Source organism: Nuphar pumila, chromosome 2 (assembly GCF_984573655.1).
Source record: "Nuphar pumila chromosome 2, dmNupPumi1.hap1.1, whole genome shotgun sequence".
Taxonomy (NCBI): Eukaryota; Viridiplantae; Streptophyta; class Magnoliopsida; order Nymphaeales; family Nymphaeaceae; genus Nuphar; species Nuphar pumila.
Window position 1 is genome coordinate 97,675,217 of NC_143250.1, and position 25,099 is coordinate 97,700,315.

The 25,099-nt window shown below is 37.9% G+C and overlaps 3 protein-coding genes across 3 annotated transcripts; 2 read left to right on the forward strand and 1 right to left on the reverse strand.

The window, feature by feature from the left end:
- Positions 1-418: 418 nt before the first annotated feature.
- On the forward strand, positions 419-4,707 carry LOC149846317 (BNR/Asp-box repeat family protein). The gene is made up of 8 exons (XM_089997944.1): positions 419-496; positions 1,025-1,111; positions 1,879-2,006; positions 3,431-3,527; positions 3,617-3,694; positions 3,776-4,001; positions 4,117-4,340; positions 4,441-4,707. The coding sequence occupies exons 1-8, from the start codon at positions 419-421 to the stop codon at positions 4,462-4,464; spliced, it is 942 nt and encodes a 313-aa protein (XP_089854070.1). The 3' UTR covers positions 4,465-4,707.
- Positions 4,708-12,909: 8,202 nt separating this feature from the next.
- On the reverse strand, positions 12,910-17,956 carry LOC149846318 (GLABRA2 expression modulator-like). Its single transcript, XM_089990968.1, has 4 exons — positions 17,803-17,956; positions 17,086-17,187; positions 14,048-14,322; positions 12,910-13,226 (listed from the first exon to the last, which is right to left on the reverse strand). The coding sequence occupies exons 1-4, from the start codon at positions 17,954-17,956 to the stop codon at positions 13,038-13,040; spliced, it is 720 nt and encodes a 239-aa protein (XP_089847094.1). The 3' UTR covers positions 12,910-13,037.
- Positions 17,957-21,625: 3,669 nt separating this feature from the next.
- On the forward strand, positions 21,626-24,018 carry LOC149846319 (uncharacterized). Its single transcript, XM_089997945.1, has 2 exons — positions 21,626-22,147; positions 22,871-24,018. The coding sequence occupies exons 1-2, from the start codon at positions 21,818-21,820 to the stop codon at positions 23,267-23,269; spliced, it is 729 nt and encodes a 242-aa protein (XP_089854071.1). The 5' UTR covers positions 21,626-21,817; the 3' UTR covers positions 23,270-24,018.
- The last annotated feature ends 1,081 nt before the right edge of the window (positions 24,019-25,099 follow it).

Here is a 25,099-nt window from a genome sequence, read left to right on the forward strand (position 1 = left end):
CGAATCTACGAGCTTAATCAAGAGTCTCTTCGATGGCGTTTCTCTTCTGCAAGCTCCTCTTGTCCCTCCCATTTCTCGCTTTCATCGTCCTCACTCCTCTTCTCGACCTTCAGGAGCTCACCCATCTCAAGTTCATCCGAGGTTCGATCCTCGTCTCTGCCAAGCAACCCTCCACCATCAATTCCGTGAGGTACTATCGATCTGTTCTCTTCAATAGAGTAAAAATTCATGGCTTTTGTCGTTTTTTTTTCTTGGCTGTTTTTCTTTCCGAGTGATTCTTTAGGTTTGGAAGGAAATTCTGAAGTATTTGGGGTGTTTTTTTTTGTGGTGGTTATGTAGAGAAGAGGAGCGTCGTCTGAGGAGCAGCTCGTTTCTGAGTTCCGGGCCGAGGATGGGGAAGGTTGGTGTGGGGAGTTGGATGGTTCTGAAGGAGGAGTTCACATTCTCGGCCAATAAGGCTCCATTCAACAGCTGCCACGCTTCCACCATCGTCGAGGTGGGACTCTGTCCTTCCATTTCTCTTCTTTCTCTTCTCCTTTTTTATAGCTTGGTTTTAAGATCAAGCTTTATGCAACTGGGTGGGTTCGGCCTTAGTATTGTTCTTTGTTCCTACTTGTTTAGAGCTGCAACTTTGGTCACCTTAGAACCCTTCATATCACTTTCCACAATCTCCCAAATCTAGAGTGGTATTTTTCTTTTTGTAATTCTTTTAACTTGTATCGTGCCAATCTTTGTTATTAGTGCTGTGATAGGCCTCGAACAATATATCAAGACCATCTTAGATTTCTTTTTTTGTCTTAAAATCTTGTGTGTAGGAAGAACCATTTTCTGGATGATTATTTTAACCTTGTTTCGGGCTTTGGGGTTTATGGGCAACGAATTTTATGGTTTTTTTTCTTTGTAGAAAATGACGCTATTCAAGCTGGGAAGCGATTGTTTTTAGGATTTTTTTTTGGTTTTTTGTTATTTTTCTGAAGAAGGAAGTTTGCATTTTTGCTCTTGGATTTTGTGGTGAATTGGGTAGGTTGGGAGGAATCATTTTCTGGTCGCGTATTTTGGAGGTACTGCAGAGGGTACGCCTGACGTGAAGATATGGTTGCAGCGATATATGGTGAGCCTTGTCATTTGTGATGGTTTTGTGTGTTGCACTTTTTTCTAACGACCATGAGCCTTGTCATTTATGATAGTATTGCTGTTGCTGTATGGATATGACCAAAGGGGTTAGATGATAAATAGTCTATGCAAGATGAAGTAGTGGCCTTCTTACCATTTATCAATTGGACCTGTTCAATATCTCAAAACATTGTAGCCTGCTGTCCAACACCTTCTCCTGCTATGCTGTTCTGCTTCTGTTCCACTGTTCGTGTGTTGAATATTGCTACATCTGCTTACTTATGCATTATCTCTCTAGGGGTCATAGGTTTTCTTTGATAATTGAAACTAAGGCCCTGTTTATTATCTGGTAGCTGGGATGGAATCATGCTCGTTTATGCATTTGAAGAAGTGGCAGCTGCCAAATCCATTCTTTAGTGTAAATACAAACGAGAAAGGGACTCACTTCCCATCCCAAATGCATAAACTCCCATCCCAGCTACCAGATTCCAAACGGGACCACCAAGGTAGTTTGACCAAGATTTTACCTTGGGAACACCAAATGCATAAACGCCCATCCCAGCTACCAGATTCCAAACAGGGCCTAAAGATAAAGATGCATTCTCTTGCACTATATTTAAAAAAAATGTTTATGTGGAGGGTTTCTTGTGTACATGATACGTTTCTTAGATTGTCTAACAACTTCATTTGATTATTCATTTATATACATAAAAATTCTTCTTGAGTGGTTTTTATACTTGGAATAAACTCAAACTCCATTTTCAGGATGGACATTGGAGTCTCCCCGAAGCAGTGGATGAACAACCAGATGTTCCAATGTGGAATCCAGTTCTTTTCAGGCTGCCTTCTAGTGAGGTGCTTCTGTTCTATAAGATTGGCCAGGATGTTCAAAAGTAAGATGTTCACCATTTTATAGATGAAAAGATCATCTATTTAATGTTTGTGCATTGCTACAAAGGCGAGCGTTGTTCTGGTTTCTGGTTAGAAACATCCTTGGTGTTTTCTCCAATTACTAAATCCGTAATGATTCTCAATTTTTCATTTCCTGCAACCATTGGTTGTTTGTTCTGCTCATTTCTTCTAGTTCATGCTCATCTTTTCTTGGTGGATGCTATTGTGGTCTCTGGATTCCCATTTATCTCTCCGTGAACAAGGTTAATGGATTCATAATATGATTCAAGTTCAACTCTTTGTCACCCTGAAAAATAGGTGTTCCTCTTCCTCACTTGTATAAAGCTTATTTCTATTACAGATTTATATCATCCTTTCCGTTTCTGTATCAACTTATAGCTCAATTGGAAGATAAGGCTACCTTGACTTTGTGCCATGAGTTTGAAAGTTACCATGTGGATGCCACTGCTCTTTCTTCCCTTACACCATCGTCATCCCCACCTCTCTTGGTGGTTGAAGCCCTTTAATTGATGCCTTAACCACTTCTCTACACACAATTGAATTTAACATTCAAATCCATAGATTAATAGGCGAAGCATTTTCAAACGAAGCCTCCTGATGTCAAGCATGCTATCTTTGTTCTCATGCTCAGGCGCAATATCTGCTATTGTTCATTTTTTCATACCACTTTGGAACCCTAAAATCCAACTTCTCTTACAGTATTTAAATGTTGCAAATTCCCTAAACTTTCTGGGCTTGGATCTGTTGGACCTGGACTGAAAGCAGATATCCACATATAACAAAATTAATTTTATGAGAGCAACAAAAAAAGGCATCAAATATGTTAAATGCTCAGCATCTAAAAGTGTGATGTTATGTCTTCAAGTGAATAAATACTTCATCCTTTTGAATTTCATAGGTTTCCTCTTCCTTTGTGTCATTAAATCCTTTCATTCCATGTGTTTCTTGTATATCGTATTAGAACTTTCTCTGTATTGAAAATAGGCACATCCTAAAGACATTTTGTCAGTCAATCTCCTCAGCAGGATGATGATTTTGAGAGCATTGGTTAAAGAATTTGTGGTTGCCAGGTTTAGCCAGTTTGAGAACAGAAGCATTAGCAGAATTAAATCCTGAATTTTGTTCTTCGTTTTAAACTTTCTGACCAACTATATTTGGTATGCTAGTTCAGACTACCTGATGCTATGTCCTTCCATTAGTGGGCTTGAGATTTTTAGAACAATATCAAAGGTCCAAAAACTTAATTCCTGAAATTAGATATCAGCTGCATCATAGTCCAGTGATTAAACACAAACTTTCGAAAGTAAGAACTAATTTTCTTAAAAAAATTTAAGCAGCTAAAGCATTGTATAGTTATCCATTTATATCTGAGGACCATACTCACCGAGAGTGAAATGATTTTCAGATGGAGTGGCTTCATGAAGCGGTCATTTGACAGTGGCTTCACCTGGACAGACAGAGAACAGCTTCCACCGGGTATTCTGGGACCAATCAAGAATAAGGTTACAACATTCCCCTCTGGCAAAAACAGATAAAACATTTATTATACTCATTATTTAGGAATAATTGCTGATAAATCCACTGCTTCCAGCCTATCTTGTTGGAGAATGGGTATTTGCTTTGTGGATCATCTGTTGAAAGTTGGAATTCTTGGGGTGCATGGGTGGAGGTAAATTTGAGCTGATTATTTTCTTGCATACTAGAAAATAAAAGGTGATCTCTTTTATGTAGTCTGTCAATATTTCTGCAGGTCATGGCAGATAACGGACGTTTATGGAGAAAGTACGGCCCAATTTATATCAAGGATGAACCATTAAGTGTGATACAACCTGTTCCATTTCTTACTGCAAATGGAACAATCCGTGTCTTATTGAGGTCATTCGAATCAATAGGAAGAGTTTGCATTTCCGACTCCCATGATGGAGGTGTTACCTGGACTTATGCAAGACCTACTGAGCTTGCCAATCCAAACTCGGGTAAGTGAATCATATAACACAATCAAAATGTTCTCCTTATGCATTTTTGTAGGTGTATATGCGACGCGAATGCGAATCACTGTTATGAATTAACCAACAAAGGCATGTTAATCAGGCATAGATGGAGTTAAGCTGGAAGACGGACGTGTTTTGCTCGTTTATAACACAATTTCTAGAGGTGTGCTCAAAGTGGCACTCTCGAAAGATGATGGGGATTCCTGGGTTGATGTTTTGACATTAGAGGAGAACTTAGCAATGGAATTTTCTTATCCAGCTGTTATACAGAGCAGTGATGGACTTGTGCATGTTACCTATACCTACAACAGGACCCAGATAAAGGTATGAACTTTTTATATAGAAAGAAAAATATGGTTAATTTTCTGAAGCACAGGCATTTTACAAATTTGATAATTGGGAACTATATCCTTCTGAACTGCAGCATGTTGTTCTTGAACAAAGATGACATGGTTACTCGGCGTCCATCTGAAGCCTAAACCTCAGGAACTATTGCCTCATGTGCTTGTACAATGTTCATGCAAGGTATCACAGGCTAATCAACAAAATTGAGGATCCATTGCAGCTCATCCGTTTGATACCACGATCAGGAAAGCCGATTAGTTTTCATGTAAATGTATTCCAATCTGCTTGTCATCAGCTCGAGATAATGTATGTATCTAATGTAATTTTATTGCGAGTAGTTTTCCCACTTCTTTGTCCCCCCCTTTTCCATTGCTTTGCTTTTAGGGGCGTTTGTGTCACGGTAGCATGGAAACCTTCAGGCTTTACGGGTAGTTTCCTCACATAAGTTGTTTGCTCTTTATAAGTACGTGATGGAAATTGAAGGGGATTGATTTACGAGAAAACTATGTTAGGCTATTTCTACCTACTAAAATCGAGAAAAGCAAGAAATACTAGAAAAGAACTAAAAAACAGGAAAATTGTAGAAAATTTAATTGAAAATGAAATATTGAAAAATAGCTCTCAATTTTGAACTCTCAACTGAATTCTATATAGGCTTCTCATCTTTTTATAAATGAGGCCTCCAAATCTCAATCTAAGTAAACTACTTAATTTGATAAACTCTTAAAAAAAACTCTTTTTAATTATCTTAATCTAATTAAATTTGAATATTGGATCCAAGATCCATTACAAAAATGATCTAAATACGAAAAAATGATCCAAATAAAAAAAATATTCAAAAATGTTAAAATAGATCCAAATGGATCCTTATGGACTCGGGTCTTTTGCTCTGTTCTTGCCCTCAAGTTTGGATTTCGCTTGCATTTTTTTCAATCTTGTTTCACCATGTGGGTTATGAGTCCAGAATATAGACCTGGATCCTTATATTGCATCACAAACTGAGTAAACCGAGCTAGATTTGTTTCAATATGTATATGAAAACTTGAAACATTCTTCTTGAACCATTCATAGTCATATGTGTTCTGATATTGATCTAGATCGAATGGTTCTAGGGCAAGTTTGATCCAATCTGAAGAAGTCCATGAACAAGCGATAGGGACCTCTTGCTCCAATTGATGTTGTTGATGCACTCCAAACCCAAATCCAGTTATAAATAGGTATGTTTGGGCCAAACCCGAGTTTTGACACAAAAATTGAAACTGGAACTTTGAAACTGGACCCAAATGCTTGATGATGGGCTTGAACCGGGCTCAAATGGGTGTGGCTCGGTTTAGGAAACCCAGAACCAACCTGTAATCTGGTTTCTCTAGAGTCACGGTTCAGATAACTGGTTCTCTAGATTCTCCACTCAGGTAGGAGACTATCTGAGAGGGATACCCACATGGGGACCTCCTCACTCGACCGAGTAGGGTGGAGGGCACTCCCGTGAATTGATTCCTAACCGAACTTGTTTCCAAAATTGGTTTCGACCAGGAATTGGGTTTCTGCCCGATTCTAACACCCCAAACCCGATTCAGGGCATTTTGGATCAGAATCTAGGTCGGTTTCCACCGATTTTGATCCCTAATGACCTAGTTTTGGGTGCTTTGGGTTCGGTTCAAGGTGTCCAACCTCTGGAGTGGACCCAACCCCTTGATTTTGGTCTAAATTCTGATAGCCTAAACCCAAATCTTGTTGACCCAGTCTCAAAAGAATCAATCCATTCATTACCTCCTATCCATACCTAAACTTCACCCGCACCCAACTCACCTAAACCAAACCTGCCCTAGAACTCGAGCTAATTGTTTAGGATGAAACATCACCCGCATGTAGAATATAGGATGATGAAAGCAGAGATCCAGATTGTTTGTTCGTGGATGACTTAAGATTAGATCAAACCAGCCTTATATCTAGGTGTAAGACCCATAATTTTTTAGTATAAATTATGAATAAAACTAAGAGGTATTTTATGAAAAATTATCATATTGACCCAAAATGTGAAACAAATAAATTTCAACGAGTCAATTATACTTATAACATATATATCTTTAGAGATATATGCTCAAACAGTCAGAGAGACGTAACTCTCTCTCTCTGGACAAAATTAGAAGAATTCAATGAGCCAACTCGCTTAGTGATGTGGATTTGGCAAGGAGTCGATCCATGATCCAAGATCCAAATGAATCCTAATGCACGGAAGCTAAACGGGATAACTTGAAAAATTGATAGTTTTTAATACGAGAGTGTTTGGACCCTGTTGCGATCCAAATGGAAGGACAACACCAAAATGAATATTATAGATAACAGATTGCTTTTTCTGAGTCCCAAAACTCATAAATACGATCGCTGATGGTCGAGATACAAACTAGACACCAGACCAATGGGTCGGTGTTCACAGGTGGATCTGCTATAACTATCCAATATAGATAGGTAAGAACAAGACAGTTTCTTATGGATTCAGTTAATGATCCAAAAATAAAAGTTGTAGAAAATTTAGTTTTGAAACAAGAGAAACTGAAATCACTCAAATCGGATGCCGGCTGACTCCGATACAACCCGAGCAAGACGGCGGACTGGTATAGTTCTGTACAATCATTCGTGAGACTATTCTGTCTGTTTCAATATACTTTTGACCATACAGACGATTGATTTAGAAAATTTGTCTAACATGAAAGTTGTAGATAAATTAATTATCAAATCGGAGCAACAAAAATCACTTAAATCGATGTTCAGATAAATCTATTACGAACCAAACAAGGGGTCAGACTGTTACAGTCTCGACTCTCACCCAAGTGACTATTTTCTCAGTTTTAAACTAGTTTTTATAACTAAAAAAATAAATCAAAAAATTCTCTAAACATATAAGTTGTAGCCACAAATGTTAGCTTTCCAACAAGCTATCATACGCTAGTTTTTATGAAGTAGATTAAAAGTTATGCCTCGATTAGTGTGACTGTGTCTGGTACAGAGACAATCATAGAACTGAATGGTGTTACACGATTCAACAATATATTTAGTTTAATCCAAATTTTAATGTTAGGGGTTTATTGTTCAACCTGCATACACAAACACTTCTAAAGTATATTCTCCAATGCCAAATCCCTTCCACCTTATTTCAACTCCGGTGAGACTAAGTAAGGATTATAAATAAACCACAAATAGCAAATAAACTAGAAAGAAAATTATATTCAAGATCCAATGCTTAGAAGGTAACGTCTTAGATCAAATAAGATATATAACTAGTTCAAACTAAGGCAAGTTTAAGAAAACCCAATTAAAAATCACAAGGTAAAGTTTCAACAAAGTATCAAGATTCACACAAATACGAACATCAAAAAATCTACTCCCTTCTAACTCGACAAGGACACCACAGACAAGGAAGTGGACACAATGGTTGAAACAGATTTTGAACAGCTACTATAGACACATGAATAGGTTCACACGCAGCTCCGTTTCACACCCAAATGGAGCTATGGTCTGCACCACGGTCTGGCTGCAACAAGCTTCAACAAAACGTTCCAATGTAAGAGACAACTAGGGAAGATCTACCATGATTTTTCTTCAGCAAACTTTCCAGCAAAGAGAGAAGACCACCTCTTCCTTTTTTCTAGACTCTTTTAAGGGAGAAAAAATGTGGCATAACCTCTCATTGGCCATGTTGGAGGCCATATTCTTAGTGGCTAATGAGAAGGCTAAATTTAAAATACTTTCTTTTGGATGGTCAAGAAGGAGGTGTTCTTCTATTGGCCACCTTGTAGGTGGCTTGGGCTTAAAGAGACTTTAAGTCCACCTCTATCTGCACCAATAGGGAGTCAAGCTACACTTCTCTTGACTTTAGTCAAACAAGTTCAAATTGGGTCCATATTGGTCAATCCATGAGAGGGCCAATATGGATCCATTTAAGACGAATTAGATCTGGTCTAAGATCCAATTCGTGCAAATGAATTTCAAACCATTTTAGAGAAAAATAAAATTGCTAAAGAAAAATTAAAAACTACCCTGATATCCTATACACCCTCTAGTGCCCTAAAATAAGCATATCGAACACTAGAACTATCGGAATCCATAAGATCCGACACCTAAAAAAACACAGAACTGATTCCAATATTCGCAAAAATGGAATTACCATATAAGGTAAATTTTGAAAAGCTAAAAACAAAATTCTCAAAAATTGAGATATGCCAAAATCAAGGAGTCACTTTAAAGATCTATTGGGACTCGAATAGGTCGAAAAGAAATTCGATCTTGTAGGGTATCATATCCTGAATATGGTATGAAGAGTTGGATTTACATCCAACTCGTCTTCAATGCTCTAATTATCTGGATGCTCTACATCACTTATTCTCAACAATATGAAGAAAATGATGTATTCACATTTTTTCATGAAAAATATTGGCAAATCCTCGAAAATATGCGGGCCCCACAAAAATAGTTGGTGGACCCTACAAAAATATCTTGTGGGCCCCATATAAATATCCTATGGAATTATTAATTGAGCCCCACAGGGACATAGATGTCATTTAGTTACTTTGCCACTAAATTTAGATCTTGGATTAGTGGGTCATTTGGATCTGACCCAGACTTCATGTGGATCTAAGATCCATATTATTGCCTGTAAATAAGAGGAGACTCCCTCCTTTTAGAAAAAATTTCAATCATCTCTCTCTTATCTTTCTCTCTTCTCTCTCTTGGTTCTAGCCTAGGTTAAGCCTAGTTGTCTTAGATCAAACCCACTTGCAGTGAGCTTAGAGTTGCCTAGCCTAGGCTAAGCCCAATTAAGTCAAGTCAACATGACCTACTAGGTTAGCCTTTCTCTCTCTTTCTTTATTTTGGTCTTAGCCTAGGTCAAACCCACTTGACTTAGACTGAGCCTATTTGAGGTGAGCTTGAACTCACCTAACTTAGACTGAACCTAGTTGTAGGTCTAACCCATTTGACCTAACCTAACCCACTTGAGGTAGGTTTGAACCTAGTTGGACCTAAACTAGGTTCAATCAGCTTTTGGTCTAAACCTCGTCGTATCGCCACATCGTTGAGTTCTGCAAGTGGCACTCTTGGTTGTGACCATTGGTGTACGTTTTATAAAAGATATTTTTGATAAAAACGTTTGTGTAAACCGAACACCAAATAATAAAAACCGGTTCACACAAAGAGTGAGATCCAGGTCGAACTCAGGGAACAGGATGAAAAATTTTGTATTCCAAACAAAGCACGCCTTTATTGCCTTAAGAATAAAAAAAATGAAAGAGAGTGCAACAAACAAATGCATAAAAATCTATTACAACGTTGAGAGCAGAAAGGAAATTAATTACAACCCAATGAATACGGCCTAAGGCCCTACTTAACTAAAAATAAAAAATAAAAAATAAAAATAGAGAAGTCGCCTCTACTCGAGCACTAAGATCTGAATCTGCAGGTGCTTGATCCTCGTACGCCCACTTAGACACCACACCTCTAGCTCATGGCAGCCACCTGCAAAAAAAAAAAACAAGCAAACAAAACATGAACTACTACACGACTCAGTTACTTCTTAAAATGCCAAAATGAAAACATTAAACTAAAAGAAAAGAATAAAACTCTAAACACATATCCCAACGTGATTTTGTTGGAATCTGGTTTGGAACATAGTGTCCTCTGTTCTAGAACATGACAATACCACTGAAATTCACAAAACAAAAATAAATAAATGCAAAAAAGACAATTTTGTCCTACATGATTTCACGATTTCCTGTCATGATAGGTTTTCGTAAATCTGTAGAAGGGATAGGTAAACTGCATCAAATCAGAACAAAAATTTCCAGATTGATTCCTGATGCACTTAGTAATCCGACACAATTTACAACATTGAAGAATTCTACATGAAACTCACGAAATATTTATGCTAACAAAAAAGTTACAGTAAAAGCAAAAAAATAGGCATTTCTAGATAGATTTGCGTAAAATGATACGGCAGTCTATCAATAGGAATCAAAATCTGACAAAAATTTGCAGAATGCAGATAGGCTCGTCCAGAGATCCGACCCAATTTACGGATTCACAAAATGTGTCTGAAAACTCCAGATACACATGAAACAAAATCAGGAAAAAATATGAAAACTCAGAAAATTAAACTAACTATTGTTCTAAACTAAACCACTATTCTAATTAACAATTTCTAAAAAAATTGAATTATAACTAATCAGATTAGTAGAAAATAAAATGAATTAAGATTCTAATTACTAAGACCAAATAACAAAATAAAATAAAAACAAAAAATGGAAACTAAAAAAAATGCTATGTTAGATCTAATTGATGGCTTGAATCGAACGATGGTCGATTCAAGTCATCGACCTATCTTTTTGTTTTTGTTTTAATAAAGAAAGACAATTTATACTAACCATCAGATCATTTGATTGGACAATTTAGGGGTAGGATGCATACATGCATATAGGAATAAACTCTTGGATCACTGACTAGGCGACTCTATGACGTGATAGTTTTTATAAGGTTTTAAAATTGGTGGCTCATAATTTTTATAAATATTCAAACTGAAATATTCATGTTTTTCATCACAAAACATGATCCAAGTGTACTTTCTAGCAAATTGATTATATTAAACACATCGGTGGGGTCAGATTTGTGAAAAACACCCTGCAGGGCTTCATTTACTCGCAGTAGGCTCCTCACAATAGACTCCTAGGGAAACAGGTCCCACCTCGCCACGCTCTATATGGACCGGGGATGGAGGACAAAAACCGGGGAATGTACCAGGGATGAAGGACAAAAACCGGAGAATGGACCAGGGATGAAGGTTAAAATCAAAACCAGTGTGGGGATGGAGTTACCCTTGCCCCCGCCCGTCCTCGATTCCTATTAAAAAAATTACTATTATAGCCTTATACATATTATAAAATCTTATATATATATTCCTAACCCTAACATAAAACTCTTTCTCCAATAATGAGTTGTGCGAGCTCTCATTTCTCTCTGTTTTGAAAAGTGAAAGGCAGAAGGCAGCAACAACAGAAGGATCGGAGAAATAAAGGCACGCCTCGCCTCACCCCATTTGGACTGGGGATCGAGGACATGAAACGAGGAATGGACTGAGGATGGAGATTAAAATCAAAACCCATGCCTGAATGGAGGGCAAAATTTTGAGAGGGGCAGAGGTGGAGACCTCGTCCCCTGCCCCCAAAAGCTTCCAACTGATTTCGTCAACTCCTCTACCAATTCATAAGGCGTTGGAAAGAGCGCCCTTGAAAACTGCTTTCTTGAGAAAAAACAAACTACTTTATTTAGAAAAGGTCACAAACACATCTACTTTCAAGGCACTTTTAGAATATCATATAAAGTATTTGAGCATTGAAATTTTGGCATTACGTAAACCAAAGAGAGTAACTTTTATATATATATATATATATATATATATATATATATATATATATATATATATATATATATATATATATATATATATATATATAAATTTTTTTTTTTCTTTTTCTGAAAGCTAATTTGGGGTTAGGCCGCCCCCTACCAGAACAACAGCCACCCCCATGTGGCAGAGGGATTAGATCCTGGGCCTTCATCTTGACATAGGACCCCGCTTACCACATGGGATATCACCTCGGTAACTTTAATATAAAATTGTTTTGCTGTCTGCTTTTAGTTTATGATAGATACCATCTCAACACTAAAAACAGTGGCAATTCACCATATTTCTAGTTATGCAGTTTGGCCTTGCCCATTACAGTAGCCATCCACTTCCTCACCCTGCATGTCTAATGCATGCTTGCATTTATGTGTTTTTTTACAGGCAAGCTGGGGTTAGGCAGACCCCTACCAGTTATACAACTATACCATTAGGTTTTGAACCTGCAACATCGCAACACAAGGTGAAGTGCACTAGCTGCTACTACCAGACAAGCAGAGCCCGTTGGTGCACGCATTTATGTGTTTGCGTGCACATGCATGTGACAGTAAAATGTGTCTTTCCCATTGTCATTCTTCTCGCAAAAGATTGTTGTGGTAGAGAAAGAGCAATGATGCAAGAACACCTTCACATATTTCTCCCTTAGAAGGTATGGCCTTCCATATGAAACACTTGGGCTTTCTCATTGAACCAAGGGAAGACAGGTAAGTCAGGAAAGTCTCTACAATGTCTTCATGTAGTCTCTAGAACCAAAGTATCAGAATGTGGAAAAGGATTTGGGATTGCAAGCCCAGACTTTCTTGTGGCTCCTTTGCTTTCAATCTCAATACCCTTTTCTATTACCTATTGATCACCAGTTGTATCATTTCTAGGAGATATAGTTAACTCAGAAAAATTTAATCCATTGGCTTAAGTTCAGAATGCAGCCGTGTAAACCTTTGTAAGCTTCAGCAATTCATGATGCACCAGAACAGAACTGGCTGCTTAGAGTTTAACTGGTAATTTCCAATCTTTAATTTTTGTAGAATGCTTCATGCTCCATATAAACTTAGTGACAGACAAGATGGATTCAAAGAATACATACTGTAAACAATAAAATTGAAAAAATATATATTTTATTGAAGCATATATATTGACCTTATTTGTCTCTATATAAGATTGTCTCTATATAAGATGAAGCCATACCACATACATATGCTAAAGCAAGATGGCCTAGTTTGCAAATTTTAAGTGTGAAAAGCTCCTGAACAGTGCAGCGCTTCAGTGAGATGATGTAGTGCTTGGTCATAGGAAACAAACCCAATAAACCAGAATTCATGGCCATCTCTTGTGATGATTTGAATGTACTTTTCAGTAGGATTCAACCTGTTTGAAGAAGGGGTCACTGCAACTAACTGTTCAAGAAGCAGAATTACCTGCATATAAGGTATAAAATGGTGCACATCAGCCAACAGATGACAAAATCGACCTCCAACCAAAACTAGAAAGAAAAATGCAAATTAATTTACATCTTGAGTTAAAGTATAAATTGTTCCATAATGAGAATGCAACCCCTCAGACACCTGATTTCATTGATGAGGATGAATGTGTTCATTCACTTCAGAAAAAAAAATCATTTATCAATTCAACTTCTTCAGGACACTTAAGAACAAGATAGGGGATTTCACAACACTAAATTTTCACTAAATTATTGAAGGTGATTGATCAGATATATCAGAATTTACTGGTTAGTCAATTAAAAGTTTTTTTTTCTTCTCCACATGGCCATCGCACTCAGAGAGGCTTTCCCTGCCTCACAACTTGATAAAGGTTGGCATCTTGATTGACATATCAAAATGAATTCCTGCTTTTAGCCTCCAGTGATTTATCACCCATGCATGTGGGTCAGATAAGCACTTCACAAGCCATAACATAACTAATTGCTGGTATTTCTACTCCTCAGGTTACATGATCAACAAATCAATCAATTGAACAGATAGATGAGAAGGTGGTATCATTTATTAAAAGAAAAAAAACTCCATCTAACATGGGGAAAGGCACTATTATCCTGTAGAGATTCTAAATTCCAGCTCTTGGTATTTGCCAAGAAAAGCTTTCATCTTTATGCGCAAATGACGACAAATCAATTAGAAAATTAGAACAAAACATTCAGTTCAATACAGATTCACTATTCCTTTTAAACCTCAATTTTCTAGTTAATTCAAACAGAGCATGTTAATGCATACAAAGAGAATACCTTGTAGTAAGTCCACTCCTGCTGCCCTGGGCGTGGACTATAACACAGTGGACTATCACTACAAAAGGCAAGCCTGGCTGTAGATAAATACAATGTTCCTATGACAGGACCTGATGAAGTTGATAAGAAACAAGCAAATGCTTTTTGGAGCTGCTCTCCTGGCAAGGTTTCAAATGTCTGTCGGAAAATCTTGTCCTGTCCACCTTCCATGAGAGCCTTTGTTCCTTGAGCAAGTCTTCCCATGGCTGCATCAGCGGGATTGGGACTGGTTTTCACTGTTCTCATATAAGCAACCATGAAATTACAAATGAAAATCGTAAGTACAGAATATCACCTGAAAAACAAAAAGAACACAATACAATACAGAAAAAAATAGATTGCTGAACCATACTAAAGAACAGCAAAACCTTATGCATTAATGTAATAGTAGTTACATGCTTCAGCCAGATAAAATATACCACCAAGTGATGATTTATCAAAAAAATCAACTCTCATGAAAATCTCCAAGATCAGGAAAGGACTAAATTGGAGAGAGAGAGAGAGAGAGAGAGAGAGAGAGAGAGAGAGAGAGAGAGAGAGATTCCTATAAACTTTCACTGTAATGCCAAGCACAAGACTTCATTTACTCCTTGTTTCTTTGATTAAATGATAAACCATCTTCAGTTTCTTCCCATTTGATTTATTTCGTTATACCTGTGATTCTACTCATCATTTGATCACAATTTATTTGAGAAAGGTCATGGTTACATGCGAAACCAGGCTTCTGTTCGCAGTGCAAGATTTTCCCCTTTAGGGTGATATTTTACAGTTCAGCTCAAAATTCTAAAGTCAACCACATTATTGGTAAAGAATAACTGTTTTCCAAAAGAAAAATCAAATATTATGTGCAAATGACTACAAGTATAGACACAACTACATTGCAATGTCTCACGAAAACAAAATAAATGAATTCATTAAGAAGGATACAAAGAAGAAATAGAGCAAATAACAAAAAACTGTCAACATATCACTTATCACAAAAGACACCAACTTTTTGGTTTTTACATTCAACCACCTTAGTTACTCATCTATGTCACAAAGACATGCCTGGTTCTAAACCAATAAATTGACCATTATTTAGTCAAACAAGATATACCTATTCTAACATTGCAATTGAGTCAACAACTTAAAGCATACTGGAGTAGAACCCAACAAATGAAATGCTAGGACCTTCCTTCCATGGCTTCCAGCTCATCTCAAACAACTACAATCCCCAAGGGTGCACTTTTATCTAGTGTTGGTAGACCTCCAACTTCTCTCTTTCCAGGAAAGAAATATTTTTTATACATACAATATAATTCTAATACAGCCAAAGGAAGTTGCGGGAAAGAATATCATCATTTTCTGCTTACTCGTCTCAAAACTGGCAAGATTACTAGATAACATCATGTAATAATAGACTAATAAGCAAACTGTCTATACCATTTTAGTGAAGTAATCAACTTGAGTCCTCCGAAATCACAAGAAAAAACTCTATTAAACCAATCCTCGACATACATACTTCCCACCATAGACAGCCTTTCTTCATCCAGACCGCTTCAACTTCATGTCTCATTAACTACATCAAAGAGGGTATGACCATGACCTATTTACACATGTTCTTTCAAATCCCAATAAAGAAAACATTTGTCATGTTCAGTTGAAGAAAATGTATTGACTAATATCCAGAAAAAAGTGATAGAATGGTCCAAATTTTGACTGCTTACAAAAAGTTTTTCTATCCAAACCTTCATCCTGTATACATATTGTTATCTATAAGTCAAGCTTTAAGCTTCTCTACATTTCAACATAATTCATGGTTAATCCTATGATGCTGATGAGGCTTTCAGGACCAACAGGGTTTATGTTAATATGCCTACCAATTATCTCTGTATGGAATTGTTGTAGCATCAGTAACTCTTATTCGTAATTTCTATCCACAAAAAATTTATACCTTCCACAAAAGTTGATGGATTCTTAATCATATTGAGACAAGAATGCTTTACATCTAACTGGTGTTTCAAAGCAAAGTTGAACACAACTGAACCTTCATGCATGGACAAACGATAAACTGAGGTCAGAAGTCAACGGCTGCATGTCTATAGTGTGCTTTGCTGGTACAAAATTACAGTTTCTCAATTTAAACTTTGTTGCCACAAATTCCTAGCTCCTTGATCTAGATTATATAACTCAATCCCTTAGAAACATGTCCTTCATTGTGTCACTTCATTGCCACAATCGTTTATTGCTGGTTGCCAGGGTGTGCATAGAAAGGTAGAGTTTGCTTTTCTTAATTCATTAAGTCTTTGGAAAGATGTGTGTGTTGTTTCCATTAAACTGATGCAATCCTTGTTTCTCAGAAAAAGCTGCTCGTAGTCCAACCGTATAGCTAAGATTTGTGATTATAAGATGGCAATTATGCCTTTTATATGCATGAATGTGTCTGTGTGTCTGCACGCAGAAGTACGCATAACTCACATAGATTAGAATTCCCTGTTCTAACAAAAAGCAGCTCAAGGTCTGCACAAAAATAAACAAATAGTAGATGCTGTTAATCCAACTTGATCTAAAAGGATTGTTGGAAGAACTCAGAAGATTGAATTGAGGTAAACAGACACTTTTCTTATTTTATTGGTATACAGTTCCTACAGCTTCTGCCCTTCTAAAGAAAAATATATTATAATTTTATAAAAGGCACACAAAAAATCATATAATTTCCTTCACTCCATGACATGTCTTGACGTGCAAGCATCTCAGTTGTCGGATTGAATTCACATGGTCGTATGACATGTCTTGACGTGCAAGCATCTCAGTTGTCGGATTGAATTCACATGGTCGTTCATTTTATATAATATATAATATATCTCCTGGCTTCAAGAGTTTAATCTATTACATTTCCATCCACGATCTAACATTTTTAATGCATTGCATCACAGTCATCAATGAAATCTTATACGCAACATATATTTTCTAATTTAATCCTTAGAAGATCTTTAAATATGAAAAAAAAAATTGCTCACGGTGTTGCCACACGTTCTCGGCGTATCCTTCAGCTTTCCTGGAAGTCTCATCGATCTTCTTCCCCAACTTATTCATCATGCTCGGGATCATATCCATCCGACCTGAAAGAATACCAAATCTTCATCGTTCTTTACACAGATTCACAAACCTACTTGGTTTTCGAAGTTTTTTTTTTTTTTTCAAATCTGACCATATTTATGCGATCTACATGCCTAATTCTACACGCATGAAGGTTTTTATAAGATTTAAAAATCGATGGTCTACAATTTTCATAAATATTCATTGCTTAAAAATCATGTATCTTATGGAAAGAACATGATCCAATCGTTATTTTTTAGCAAATCGACAATGTTGAACACCTCTACGGTCGGATTTGTAAAAAACAACACAGAAACACCTATTTGCTGGTGGTAAGCTGGCGGTAGGCTAAAAAGGTGATAGGCAGCTACCACTAGAAATATTTCATAATCTTCTATCAGAAAAGTCATCGAACTCCCACACCCAACAAAAAAAAACAGCGAGAGATCATGAGCTTTTATCAGAAAAGTCACGAAACTCCACACCCAACAATAAAAATAGAGAGAAGTTTCATAATCTTTTATCAAAAAAGTCACAGAACTCACACACCCAAGTTCCCAACAAAACAAAATACAGAAAGAGAAAGAGAGAGACGAGAGAGAGAGAGAGAGAGAGAGAGAGAGAATGGGCGACTGAACTTTTTCCGGTGGAGTTGGGGACGGGGGAGGCCTGCACGTAAGGGTTGTAGCTCGGCGCCTGCTGCTGGTAATGCACGCTTCCCGACGCCGGACCACCCGAGTAGCAGTAGTTGGCGTACCACCCTCCTCTTCCTCCGCCTTTCGCCGGATCCATGGCCTCTCCGGCGACCCAAGTGTCGGCCTGCTGATTCACCGGGTGCACCTCCGGTGTGGCCGGCACCCCATCACGCACGTCCCCCGCCGCCCACCTCCATCCGACGAAGACGATGATGACGCCTTCTCCTCGCGACTATTCTGGGCCATCCGATCTAAAGGGGCCGATAGAGAAAGAGTCTGAAATGGAGAAAGTGATTCCTTATGACCAACAACGAAGAAGAAGACGAGGATCTCTCCTTTTTTTCGAAATTTTCATCAGTTATTATAACAAGTGAGGACGTCATCCTCTTCGCGGCTTCGCCCCGAAATTTTCAAGCTTAGGTTCATTTCTGGTCAATATTCCCTGCCAGGGGTTGGTTTTAATCTAAAATCTTAAAATGGGGCTCTTGTAATACAGCTCCCGTAGTATGGCAATGAATGGGATTTTAGCCCATATTCGACTCCATTTACTTGCATTTCGTAAGATGCAGATGCTTTTTTGACGACGAAGGAAAATCCTCACTGAGAATCAGGACACTTAATGAGCTCGCCTTCCTGTGAGGAAAAACTCAGAGTTGAGGATACGACCACCCAACCCTACGTGCCCCAACCATGATAAAGCAATCAGTAGTCCCATGTGCCAACAGGATTTGATCCTAGGCTTTCAGCTTGACACAGGACCCTGCTGACCACATGGGCAACTACCACGGTGGTAAGTGACCAAACATGTTCCCTTTTAACCACCAATCTTTCTTTGTATTGTTAGGGATCTGCTTAACCCTAGCTAGATAATCCAAAAAAAAAAAGATTTGTGTGATAGTCGGGGGTTTAGGGGCAGCGCCCCCGATTTTTTTTTTTGAGATAAAATAAAAATGGCTACAATTATTAATAAAAATCTATTTCATATGGACGAATCAAACTATTTGCTGCATTTCTTAAGAAAGAAATTCTGTTTCATAGAAAATAGGAAATAGACCATCTTCTTAAAAAAATGTGAAACAATAGGTGAAATATATGGTGGGACCCACATAATAAACACAAAAAACTAGCTTTAGTGTCGAGATGAGTCTTTTTTAAGTGGCCCTTTCAAACCAAAGATGTTTTCTTTGAGTGTGAGGTAACAAAGGGCCACATTTCACAAGTATGGTTACATACAAAACAGGTGGTCAGGGGGTCATTTCCATAATAGCCAAACTCCTTGCATTAATGAGAGAAAGGGATAAAAGTAAAGGGGGGTAAGCGGTTGCTAAGCCGAAGCTGGGTGTTTCACTTAGGACAAGGAGTGTTTGGGTTTATAGCTTGGTTGCCAGTTGAGGAAGCGGGAGCAGGAAGCAAGGCACTTTCAAAATTTTAGAAAGCGAAAAGCGTGGAATCACTTAGGAGCGAAACATGAATCGTCTCGAAAGCAACTTAGAAAGTGAATCGGAAGTAACCTAGGAAGCGGGAGAGAAGCGAAAAAAATATAAAAAATTTTGAAAAAATAAAGAAAGCAAGGAAGAAGCACGGAAAAGCATGACGAAAAACACGCTTCCCATAAAAGGGAAGCATGTTTTTCATAAAAATGAAGTGTGCTTCCCATTAAAAAATGGTGCTTCCCCGCATATTTCGGAAGCATGACGTTTTGCGCTTTCGAAACGCGCTTTATTACTTACCTAGGTGCTTCTGATAACTCTGGTTTATATCATCGAAAAAGCAACCATATGTACAGTAGGGTTTTTTCAGCACAACTAGGTCTCTAATCCCAGAACAATGACCGTAAGTAGGGCAGGCAGAGCCAGCAAGATTAGGTCTCTATTTTTGGAAGTAGTTTCTTCCTGTAAATATAAAAGATACACTAGTAGAGAAAAATCTGATGATAGTTTGAAAATTGCAAGATTACACAATATTTTCAAAATAAGTCATATTTTGAAACTATTATGTTTTTTTTGGTATAATATCCGTCCATGAAAATCTCATGACAAAATCGCAAAAAATGTCGACAATAGTTGTGACCAAAGTTATGGAGTCAGCTTGGTCCTAGTGATCCCAGATTTCGAGTGATTTAAACTTAAATTCCTTTTGGATCCGTTTTCATTATTGTTTGTGATGGAAAAACCTTCTGGATATTAAAATCTTTATTTTTTAAAATGAAAAACCTATGTAAAATTTAAAAATACGTAGAACATATAAAGATATAAAAGCCATAAAAAATGAAAAGTAATGACACTGTGACAAGATCATGATACTTTTAGAACAAATGATCGTTAGAAAACTTAACGGTTTTCAAAATGTCATGATAAAAATACTTTCAAAATATAGTTGATATTTGTAGCTTTAGAATTCTACTCATGATCTGCTCAAGTCTTGTGAACCTTCACACCTAACTTGATAGGGCTAGGTCGTAGCTGTCATTAGCCCGTCAAATGTGATGCTTTTAAAAACTAATTTAACCGGCTAAATTGCACCAAAAACTCTTAATTTGCAATTACTCTTCAATAAGATTTTGCTTGTCTCGACTAGGCTGGTAAACAAAACTGAGCAACTCATGACTCGGCTCGGTTTGGCTCATCATGAACTCATTTGTGATCAGTTTGTATAGCTGGCGAGCGGAGCCATGAGCAGCTTGTTTAGCTTAAACGAGTTGAGCCTGAACATAGGGTGTTCAGCTCAGCTCGAGAGAGCTAGTATAAATAATATATCATTTTTTATATATAATATATATTTTAAGTATAATATATAAAAATAATAATGCAAATATATATATATATATATACAAAGAAAAGGATGTGTAAAAAATGTATACATAAAATATAAAGTATTAAGTGTAATATAAAATATACATTCTTAAGTGTAATATATATTCCATGTATAAATAGCATGGAATGCTTTTACAAAAGCCAGCTTGTGTTCAGCTGGCAGGCACAAGCTCAGCTTGATCAGACACGAACACAAGCCGAACCCAAACATGCCCTGTTCAGTTTGTTAGGCTCATCTACCAGCCCTACCCACTTCCTCGATGTTCTCATAGTCATGGATTCCTTTTAAGACGTTATCTTCCCCTTTTTAACGTTTAAAACCTCTTCTTTTTAGCCCTTTGATCTATTTAGTTCACCATCAATCATTGACCAACCCAATGACCGACTATACCCTGAAGCACCATGGCACGCACGCATCCGCATCACCAATCTACATGGCATAACGACGACGTGGCTTCAACAGGCCAACCCCATATTGGCAATCCTACTTGGCAGAAGAGCTCACAAGACGCAAGAATCAAACGTGGCAGCCCCATGCTGGAGCATGCAACCTCGGGCTAGACACGTGGCTGCCACGTTATTCTTCTTATAAAAGGTGGCCAATCATCCTTCTATCTCCCGTCCCTCCGGAGCCAATGTGAGGGAGGGATTTTAGAGAGAGAATTTAGTGGGAGGAAACTAGAGAGAGAGAGGAGGGGAACATAGATAGGAGGAAGATAGAGCTTAGAGAGGGAGGGAGAGTTTATGAAAACAAAGAGGTAGATACAGTTTAGAGAGGGAGAGAGATTTTTGACAGAAAGAGGGGGAACATAGAGGAAGATGCAGCTTAGAGAGGGAGGGAGAGTTTAGGAAAACAAAGAGGAAGATACAGTTTAGAGAGGGAGAGAGATTTTTGACAGAAAGAGGGGGAACATAGAGAGGGAGAGAGATTTTTGACAGAAAGAGGGGGAACATAGAGAGGGAGAGAGATTTTTGACAGAAAGAGGGGGAACATAGAGAGGGAGAGAGATTTTTGACAGAAAGAGGGGGAACATAGAGAGGAAGATAGATTTTAGAGAGAGAGAGCTGCTTCTATTTCTACCACCCGTTGTTGCACGCCAATCCCTCCCTTCTTTACTTCCTTCCTTCCCTTCCTACGGCAGATCATGTCATGCCGTACAATAGGGGGAGGGAGCTCTCCCTTTCTCAAGGAAGGAAGGTGTAGTGTGAGCCGGAGGGAGAAGGTAGAGACCGGCTCCTCTCCGCTCTCATGGACACCGGGGAAGAAGCTGATGCTGGAATGCAGGATCAGAACTCTCTGCTGCAGAAACACACCGGCATCTCGGATTGAAGAAGCAATTGATAGTCGCAAGGAGAATGGCGAGGTAGCGGCGGATATCGGCCGGGAGATCAGGCGGGAGGATGCAGCCAGTTCGCCTCGGCCGAGTGCGTCCGCCAAGAATCTCGATCATTGGATGCGGGAGTCCATAACAGAGGTCAGGAACCCCGTCCCGGATTCCATGCTTCTTTCTTATTCTGGTTTATGCTTGGTTGTATGATCACCCAATTCAGGATATTGTTTTTTTTTCCTTGGTTTGCTGAATTCCCAATTCTGAATGTTAGTTTCAAGAAATCCCATTTATACAAACATTCAAAACAGATAGTTCTAAAGAAAAAATAAAGGATCGCTCTTTGATTTTCCTTCGTCTCAAAGGTTCTTTTGTTCTTCTGGCCTGACTAAGCACTGGCTAAGCAATTATTTCCTTTTTCAATGAATCTTAACTTATTGAGAAGTTTGAAAACTCAATATGTTATTGAAGCAACAGTGAGTGTGATATCGAAGACATATTTTTATGTTGTTATTTTATTTTTCTTTTGATTCACCATTGATTTTTATTACTGGAATGGAAAAAGCAAACATCTGTTCCTTCAAGTCTTCAAGAGACGAGTTTTGTTTGAATAAACGCTTGGGCAAAAAAAAAGGAATATAACTTTGACTACGTGAATTATTGCACAAAACTTGTTTTTCTATTCCAAGTTTCCAACTTTACCTATTAACGACTTCTACAGCAAAAGGAACGCAAGCAATAGCACACCCAGTTCGTGATTTTGAGTTTTCTGCTAATTTATCGCATACCTAATTCAAGATTTTGATTTTTCTCGCGTACAGTGACATGATTCTGAATTTTGATCTTTTGATTGTGTTAATTACTTAGCAGATTGTTCAAAACATTCAAGAGGCACCCTTCTTTGTGTGTCTGTATTGGAAGAAAGGTGGGGCAATGAGGCTAGCTAGAGAGATGGTGGCAGCAGAGGAGCAGAGTTGGCCAAGGACCAGAAATTGGATGGAGGAGAAAGGTCCGGATGGAATCATTCTGGTGGAAGAGATTAAAGAAATCAATGAGAAAGCAGAGGAGGGGATAAGCAAGTGTTCTAAATTGTGGGGTCTGTTGATTCAAGGGAGAGGGCTAGGCCTTGGTCTGTGTTATATCCTCAAGACAACCAGGGTATCCTCTACATTTGGGTTGTGCACCCATTTTTGCCTAATTAAGGCCAAATGCTATGGTGATCCTGTTGAACTACAGCTTAAAGATTCTTGGCTTGATATGGAATCATGAGGCTCGAATTATCTTGGATATGAATTGTTTTTTATGTAATATATATCTATATATATATATATTACTATATTTAAAATTATTAAGGAAAGAAACGGATCTGTCTTGTTTCTGTAGAAAATATATGCTTGATTTAAGGTAGGAGGATACATGGCAATGCTTATCCTAAGCAAAAAGAAGAGAATTACGTAATGAAGTAATGAACCTCTAGCATTTTGTTTTCGGTCATGGAATTCTAACTAGCTGAGTATTATTTGAGCATGCCTGCATATGGCATCCGGGCCAAGGAATTCTATCCTGGCTGAGTTCTGTTTGAGGGGTGTTCCCCTCTCTATGGCAAGTTTGCTTTGGTCACAGATGGCATTAGCGATCACAGCGAGAATCCGAAAGCTGTGATTGCGGGTCGCAAGGTCGTTCTTATCAGTGACCAACCTTCACATGATTCAAGGGAGAAACATTCTCATGTGCGAATGGTAGTCAAAACTTGCACTTTCTCATGTTCTACTAAACATGAAAAAAGCGCTATCAATGTGAATTTCAATCACAGGAAAGTCGGAAAATCCAAGAATCACAGTGTTGCAAGCTTAGACAATTTGCAATGACTCCTTGTTCTTTTTATAGGAAAGGAAGTTTAAGATGGCCATGTGTGGTGAAAGGCTTTTCTTTTCTCCGGATTTCACCAATGTAAATTGTGATGATTAGAAATATATACCATTATGCTTAAAACAAACATGGACTTTTTTTTCTTTTTTATTTCTCTGTTCCCCCTTTCCGCCATCACCATCCTTTAATGTCATAACCACCGGAAATGCTATAAGGTGCAAAATACGTTTCTCAAGAAACCATTTTAGAAACATTTAGGAAATGCCAAAAAAATCATGAAAATGTGTTTTCTACCCTACAGGAAACAAGTTTCCCATATTTGGAAAACACATTTCTCATGTATTTCCCCCACGTTTCTCATGCATTTCCCAAAGTGTTTTCCTTTTGTATGATACATGTTTTCATTTTTTGTTTCACTAATTTATTAGAGTAATGCTATGGTGCTCTCCAACATAGTAGAAATCATGGTTGTAGGTTGTATCTTTTCAATTAAGCCTTCTGGATGTACTCAACACGGTTTATTTGATAGGAATCATGCTTTGGGTCAAGTTTTTTGGACTTAAAAATATTTTTTTTTAAGTCATGACCACTGATTTTTTTAAGTTCTTAAAAAACATACATTTAAGCTATAATCACAAGATCCAAAACTTGTTTTCTACTAAATAATGCTTATAGATCATGATCAACAAAAAAAGTTCAAGAAATTTGAAAATTTAAAAGCTTCTATTAGGTGGGAGTAGTTACTTCAGGAGCACCCTATCATTACCACAAAATTTCTGAGACTTTTTCTAAAAAATATATTTTTTGATAAGAAACAATTCTTCCACCTTCCCCTATGAAAGAATATTTCTACCAAGAGAAAATGGTGAAGTCTACTCCCCACCGCCACCCACCAGTTCAACATCACCACCATCCATCTCACCACCACTACCACCTACCTCTCAGAAAACTGCTCTCCCTATAATGATTTTGAACTATCCATCACCACCATCCATCTTACCACTACTACTACCATTGACCATCACCCACCTTCCAAAAAATATCGTCGAAGAAACTCCACAACCACCTCCACTACGCCCATGATGATTTTTCACCATCACCATCACCACTGTCCACCATCACACACCTCCGGAAAAACCGCCCTTCCCACCATCAATCACTACCCATTATCATCCACATCCTGAAAAATGACATCGAATAAGCTCCACCACTACACCATGATGAATTTCC